General features: G+C 41.4%; 1 gene segment (V, D, J or C); it reads left to right on the top strand.

Moving 5' to 3' along the window:
• Positions 1–2,664: 2,664 nt before the first annotated feature.
• LOC100965489 lies at positions 2,665–3,199 on the top strand. The segment is given in 2 exon segments: positions 2,665–2,743; positions 2,865–3,199. Coding segments are annotated over 2 exon segments (381 nt in total).
• The last annotated feature ends 5,028 nt before the right edge of the window (positions 3,200–8,227 follow it).

Raw genomic sequence — 8,227 nt, 5'->3', positions numbered from 1 at the left:
CCCCCATTCTATTCATATTATTTGCCATACACATTCTGAATTCTATTTTTGACATTTCAACCAATTATCTATGTGTGGCATCTTCAGTTGTATCTCCTTTGTCATTCCTTGGGAGGGGGGAGGGGTTGATCTACTCTGGTTATTCATGTTGCTAGAGTTCTTCCGTTTGTTCTGCCCCATGTTAATTTTTCACTGTTTGGTTATTAGAACTGGTAGGGTGAGATCGAATTGGGGTTCCCAGGTAGTAGAGTTAATCAACCCCTTACCAAAGTGGTAGGCTTTGTAATTGTGGCTTATCCCTTTCAACCTTACAAAGGCCCCTCTCAAAGTTTTGGCCAGAGACTCTGAGGACCTACTTGGTGAGCTGGTGTAAACTGACTCTATTTTGATATTAGCCAACCTCTACCCTATCCTAAGAAGCCACAGTATTGGGTTTAAATCTTGGCTGTGTAGAGATTCAGACAGCTACAGCACCTCAACCGCATCCTACAGTTTTTTTCCACTACAGAACTTCAAAAGTCAACCTCCTGCATCCCTGAGTGGACAGCTCCACACAGAAGTTCCCATAAAATTGTCTTGGGCAATACAAACCCTGCTCAACACAGAGGGATCCCAGGGTCTCCATCAGCACAATTGGAGCCATGGGTCCACGCGCTCACCCAAAAGACTCAGTCCAGACTGGTGCCCACTTCTCTGCTCACTGGCCCAGTTGGAGCTGGGGACCATGCCCCCAGCTGCTGGTCTCAGTCCACATACAGCAAGCCTCTGGTCCCCGGCTCTGTTGGTGTCAGGGGATCACATCCCCATCCATGGGTTTCAGTCTACACTTGGAGGTTTGCCAGCTCTGTTGGAGTCAGGTGACCATGCTCTTACTTTCAGATCTCAGTTCACACCTAGCAAGCCTCTATTCACCCAGTCCAATTGGAGCCAGGAAACAGGCCTGCCTGTAGAACTCATTCTACACTAGGCAACCACTCTACCATTTGTGGATGCCATCAGTGCCAGTGGTTCTGCACCCCTTGCCACTAGACACAGCCCGAACCATGGGTCAACACCACCACTGCCCAGGCACAATGAGAGGACTGCTCCTTTTCCTGCTGAGTGTTCCTTTCTTCCCATGCCCTCTTTCTTCCCCAGTAGTCACAGATTCTGTTCTGTTGTTCAGAGGTCCACACTATGCCCAGATCTCTCAGGAAAAGATCAAACATGCTCTGCAGGGTGAAGAACTTCAGACTGCCATGCAAGGGGGGAAGTGTGGACTGGGAGTTTGGAATTGTGGGGGAAAATATTTGTTCAATTTTATGCTTTGCGGGGTGGTGTCTAGTTTCATAATTGGGACCTCCCTGGAGAAAGACATCCAGTGTTTAGTGGCTGTCTCTAGTGAGGTAAAATGGGAGGTCTTTTGTTCTGTGCTAACTCGCAGAAAGCCCGCTTTGGGGAGGGGTCTCCCCTCCTCTTGTTGATAGACTTTGTACCTGTAATTTGTTTTCTTGAATGATCTTCCTTGGAGTCACAGCTTGCTGAACTTCTTTCTTGGCTCACCTCCCACCTTTGGCTCCATACAGTCCAATTCTGTCCAGTTTTTCTCTCTCTGGTCTGGAGCTTCTGCTGAGGGTTGCTACTAGTTGGCTATCTTCCCAGAATTCCTTTCTGTGGTGGTGATTCTTGAATCAAAGACTTTGTGTTTACTTGGATGCAGTTGAAACACATTATTCTTAGTACAGTATCTCAAGAATAGAAAAAAAATCCAGTGTACTCAATATTAATATTAAACCATCCTAACTATACACCAACATGAAAGATATAACACAAATAATGTCTAGCAAGGAGGAGGAGGGTGGAGGGGGGCAACTGGCTGGATGTCACCTAATAGGCACAATGTGAGGTTGTTCAGAATACCCCTGGGGTGTGGGACTCAACTACAACTTGAATTATACCTTAGAGTTGAAAACAATATAACCTAAACATTTGTACCTTCATAATAATTTGATATAAATTTTTTTTCTGAAAAATTTAGAGAAAATAACAAAATATACTTTGTATTCATTATTTTTATTTTGTTTGGCAAATATTTATTGAGCACCCAATAAGTCACTTATAGTCACTGTCCTACATATTGGGGTATAGTGCTGAAAAACACAGACTCACTCAATAATGATTTGAATTCTTATTACTTCTCCAGATTTTCACCCCAAATCCTTGCTCGACATTTAAATGGGTTATAGGCTGACCTACAATGGATACATAAAAATACGTGTATAAAGGCCTGTATCAAAGTGTTCAAGAAAATTTCTGTTTTCACAGTTTCAGAAGTACTCCAGGATGCTGTGCTAGGTCAGGTGGTGTTCTAAAAACAAAAGAGACCTTAGAGGGTATGATAGCTGTCCTTCAGATTTGTGATGGCCACTGAGACTGGCATGTGAGCCAAAACACAAAATGTTCTGGTTGGGTTTAAATCATTTTCAAAAGTATAAGTAAGAACTTATAAATGAGGTCAGAACTGAGAACCTATTTCTGGTTTGAAGGAAGCCATGAAAACATTCATCCTAGTTCAGTCTCTGCCCACCAGGGGGAGTGGCTTGCTAACACAAACTCATTTCCTGTGTGAATTGTAGGTTTAGATTTATCATTAACACTGTGACTTCAACATTCCTTCCTGTTAAGAATCAAGAACATTATTTAGGTGACACTGTGAAGATGAACTCTTCTCCAGGCTTAGCGATTGTGATATTCTTACTGCTTGGTGAGTAAAATGCCTCCTCAAATCCAGGCTCTTTGTCCTATCATGTCAGCAAAATCTTTAACCATAACTTTATATAAGAGTTCTATGGCTAAAGTGATACAGGTTTCTTTTTTTCCCCCAGGAAGAACATGTGGAGACTCAGTGACCCAGAAAGAAGGTGAAGTGACCCTTTCAGAAGAGGATTTCCTGACAATAAACTGCACTTATACAGCCACAGGGTACCCTGCCCTTTTCTGGTACATCCAGTATCCTGGTGAAGGTCCTCAGCTCCTTCTAAAAGCCGCAAAGGCTGATGATAAAGGAATCAACAAAGGTTTTGAAGCAAGGTATCATAAAGAAGCCACCTCCTTCCACCTGAAGAAAGCCTCAGTCCAGGTGTCTGATTCAGCTGTGTACTACTGTGCTCTGAGTGACACAGTGGCAGGAACTGCAGGGGGAGCTGAGCACAAACTCTGAGCATCACAGGGCCTGGCTACTGAGTGTCTGCCTCTGTGACTAACTCAGGTTTCAGGATGATCTGTGATTGTTTGTCTGGCTAGTACAAAAATCATACAGATGGTCAGAACAGAAGAACAAGCAGTAAACATCCCAATACCCAACTCTTTCTTAGTAACAGTGAAAGCAGAGCCTGACATCATTAAAATCAAATGATTCTTCATCCAGGGCCAGAGTAATGTCAATGTACCATGCACCAATGAAGTAATCTCTGTGCCACCCTTGCAGATAAAATCTAGCCCCAATTATCTGGTTCTAGGTCATATTGGAAGATATTGTAGGTTGATATGTTTTATTATATTTTTAGGTAGCCAAATATGACCGAGGAGGTGGCATCTATATAATGTCTTCCTCACAGAGTATCACATGAGAGATGATAGCAGAGCTACAGCCTGCTAGCAGCAGGATTCTTATTTATTTATTTTTCTTTCAAATTAATATGAGGGTAAAAATGTTTAGTCAACACTGTTCCAAGATAAGTTACAAGCTATAGAAGAGCCCTTCACCCTTGAGGCATGGAATATACCCTAATGGACACACATTAGGTGAGATATCACCAAATGCCCTCCCTCCTTGAGTTAATCTTCCTTTCCCCTCACACCTCCCCCTACGTCCCTTACTAGCCTGTATTTGTGTTTTATTATTCATATGAGGATGTAATTTTTTAATATATTGATTGCATATTTATATTGAGTATGTTGCATATTTATTTTTCTATTCTTGTGATTACTTTACTAAGAAGAATGTATTTTAACTCCATCCAGGTAAACATAAAAGATGTAAAGTCTCCATTCTTTGATGGCTGAGTAGTATTCCATGGTATACATATACCACAATTTGTTGATCCATTCATGGGTTGATGGGCATTTGGCTTGCTTCTGTGACTTGACAGTTATGAACTGAGCTGCAGTAAACATTCTGGTACAAATGTTTTATGACAAAATGATTTTTGTTCTTCTGGGAAGATATCTAGTTATGGGATTGCAGGATGAAATGAAAGGTCAACTTTTAGTTCTTTGAGGATTCTCCATACTTCTTTCCATAAAGCTTGCATTAGTTTGCAATTTCACTAGCTGTGTCTGGTGGCAGGGGTTGCAGAACCCCCAACTCTGATGGCATCCACAAGTGGGAGAGTGGTTGCCTGGTGTGGATTGAGTTCCTCGGGTAGGGCTGGTCCCTGGCTCCAACCAGGCTGGGTGAGCAAAGGCTTGCCAGGTGTGGACCAAGACCTCAGAGTAAGGGCATGGTCCCCTGACTCCAACAGAGCTGGCAAGCCTCCAGGTGCAGAATGAGACCTGCAGACAGGGGCTGTGGATGTGTTCCCTTCTCCCCATATCCATGCCAGCATTTGCAGTTTTGGGTAGCAGCAGGATTCTTAATAAAGAAAGAAGGAAAGAGAATAAAGGAAGACAAACACAATCTTACATGTAACAAAACAAGGCAAAGGAAAAAAAACATTTATTATAGAGAGGAGAGTTTTCATTATTAGAAAATCGAATGGTAGATATAAACAAATGTTCAAAGACAAAGGGAGGGGTCAATGGCCTAAGATATGACTCACGTCTAAATCATAAGTATTTCTCAACTGTTACACAGAACAGTTGGCTTTCTAACAAGTCCTCCAATAATTTGGTTTTGCAGTCAGACAACTGGGAAATTATGGGACTTCTTAGAGATGACTTCAGTGGTTGTGACCAGAATGTTGATAAAAATGTGGATAGTAAAGGCTACTCTGCTGGGATATAAAATGGAACTGAGGAATAAAGTATTGGGGATTAGAATAAAGGCCATCTTTATGTTGTAATTGCAAATAACTTAGCTGTATTGTGTCCATGATGTAGGGCTTTGTGGAAGGTACAACTTAAGAGTGATGAATTAGGATTTCTGGTGTAGAAATTTCTAACCAAAACACAGGAGTTGCATGGTTTCTTTTAATTGAATGCAGTAAAATTTTAAAGCAAAAGGAATCAGAGCATAACATTTTGGAAATCTTTCAGGTTGGCCATGTAAAGAGTAAGATGTGTTTTTGACAGGATAATGTAAGAGTGTGGCCAAGTGACTGGTTACTGACGAGATTAGCATTCATAGAAGGGAACTATGTACTAATAGTTGAGACAATGGGAGAATGACCCCAAGGTCTATTTCAGAGATCTTTGAGGCTTCCCCTCCCATCACAGGCCCAGAATTCTAGGAGGACTGAAGGGTTTCAGGGATATGTTCCTGCCCAGGGCTGCCTCTTTGCTCAGGGTTGCTTGAGGTCTCTTTCTTTCCCTGCCTTCAGGTGCAGTGCTTCCCTTCCTACTTGAGCTGTGACTCAAGCGGCTCTAGGTAAAGCTTAACTTGTTGCTCTAAAAGGTACATGCCATAAACCTTAGTGGAGCCACGCCATTAAAATTGCTATTACAAACTGATGAAGGGGTAAAAAAGGAGAGCTAGAGTAAGGGTCCCAAAACTGCAAACTTAACTAAAACAATGATAATAATCAGCCACTGTCCCCTTGTTTGCCTAATAATAATTACTGTTCCCTCTATTTGTTTCTTTACCCTGGAGTCATGCATTGTTGTCAGTTATAAACAGTCTTAACTTTCTCTGTATAAAATATGACCTATTTGGAACCTATGTGTAGTTTTTGAAATATCTTCCAGGCCCTGCATTCTAGTGATGGACCTACCCTGACAAGGAACTGATTCAACTGGTCTTGGACTCCCCCCTCCACCAAGGAACTACATTTCAGTTGATCAGCTCACTCACTCAGACAATGAGTGAGTCATTTCCAAAGGACTGATGGTTCCTCTCTGAAACCAGTCAATTAGCAGACCCTGGTTGCCTAACTCTCTGCCTTTAAAATTGTCTTTAAAACCTTGTCTCCTCAATTTTCAAGAAAGAGAGTTAGGCAAATTCCTTCTTTCTCCCTGGTTAGCACTATGTGGAATAAACTCTTTCTGCTGTAAACCATTCTGTCTCTAGGTACTGGCATTCTCTTGGGCAGTGGGCAGATGAATCTGGTTGGGTCGTAACACCATAGGTTAAGGGGGCCTAGATGTGGCTTGTACCATAACTCTGAAGAGCACAAGCTATAGCCTTGGTGATGCCCATGTGATGCTAATTCTGCAGGTATGCAGAATATAAGAGCTATGGAGGCATGGTTTCCTCCACTTAGATTTTAAAAAGTGTCACAGAAAGCCTGCAGACCCAGGCATAACTTGTCGTGCAGGTGGACTTACAAAGATTTCCTATCAGGGCAATTCTTGGTGGAGCCATGAAAATGAATCTGCTGCTGGGACCCCAGAACTGCTGAGCTACCAACAGCATACAATATCCACCTGGAAAGGCTACAGCCACCAGCATGCAACTCCAACCAGTGAGAACAGCCACACGGACCACACCCAGAAAAACCATGAAGATGGGGATGCATAAGGCCTTGGGAGCCTATTCTCCCTCCACTACCACCACAATGTGTCCAGGAAGCAACGCATGGAGTGAAAAATTGTTTTGGAGCTTTAAGATTTAACATTCTCCCTGCTGGGTTTTGGACTTACTTTAGGCCAGTTACTTCTTTCTTTATGCTTATCTGTCCCTTTTGGAATGGGAATGTTGCTCCTTGCCTATTCCACCATTGTATCTTGGAAGTAAACAACTTGCTTTTATTTTATAGGCTAACAGCTGGAAGAAGTTTGCTTTGAGTTTCAGATGAGACTTTGGACTTTGAACTTTTGTGTTGGTGATGGAATGAGTTAAGACCTTGGGGACTATTGGGATGGGATTATTATATTTTGCATATGAGAAGGATATGAGTTTTTAAGGGCCAGGGTCAGAATACTATGGCTTGGATGTGGTTTCTCTTCACCAAAACTCATGTTAAATTTTCATTGCTATAGTATTACTGTTGGGAGGTGGGACCTCTAAGAGGTGATTAGGCCAGTAAAATGAATTAATGGCTTTCTTGAGAAGAGACTATGTTAGTCTTCCTGAGACTGAGTTAATTCTCAAGAGAGCAGATTGTTCTAAAGTGAGCCACCCTCCTTTGAGCCCTGTCATTTTTGCACATGCCAATTTCCCCTTCTGCCATGAAGGTGAAGCATGAGGCCCTCACCAGAAGTTGACCAGATCTGGCTGCCCCATCTTAGGCTTCTCAGCCTTTACAATCATAAACCAAATAAACCTCTTCTACTATAAATTACCCAGTCTCTGGTCTTCTGTTATAGCACTGAAAATGTTAATAAAGCAAATGCCCATGTCATGATGTACTCTCTTTCATTTTTGATATTAGTAATTTATGTCCTTTTTTCCTCAGTTAGTTTGGCTAGAGGCTATCAATTTTAGTGATATTTTCAAAGAATTAGTATTTGTTTTTGTTTATTTCTTTTCTTTTTTTCCCTTTTATTAAGTCATATATACATAGATCATGAATACATTTATGCCTGTGTGGGATTCCATGTCATTTATTTTTTTATTAAATCATAGCTGCATACATTAATACAGTCATGGGGTACAGTGTGCTGTTTTTATATACAATTTGAAATATTTTCATCAAACACTTATTGTGTTAAGATATTTACATTCTCCATGTAGAAAGATTCACATGTATCCTTGTAAGATGAACTATAGGTGTGATCCTACCAATCACCCTCCCTCCACCCATCCTCTACCCTCCCCTCCCATTCCTCTCCCCTTTCCTCATATTCTTGGGCTATAAGTTCCATAGTAGGGTTGAGTACATTGGATACGTTTTCTTCCATTTCATTTATTTTTCTTTCTATTGATTTCCTGTTTTCAGTTTCATTGATTTGTGCTCTAATTCTTATTATTTCTTGGCTTTGTCATATATGAAAGTGATTTGGTGGTGTACCTAGAGATAAGAAAAGGAGAGGTTCAGGCCAAGTTTAATGAAGGCGACTGAGACTCACCTGGTAAAGATGGTGTTTCCACTGAGGGTTATTGCAGGTTTGTTTTTATTATTGTTTTTAATTATTTTTTTATTTTTTTTTT

Source organism: Otolemur garnettii, unplaced genomic scaffold (assembly GCF_000181295.1).
Source record: "Otolemur garnettii isolate 467f Iridium unplaced genomic scaffold, OtoGar3 scaffold00915, whole genome shotgun sequence".
Taxonomy (NCBI): domain Eukaryota; kingdom Metazoa; phylum Chordata; class Mammalia; order Primates; family Galagidae; genus Otolemur; species Otolemur garnettii.
The sequence above is the reverse complement of the archived record's forward strand: the minus strand, read 5'-3'. Positions and strand labels throughout refer to the sequence as shown.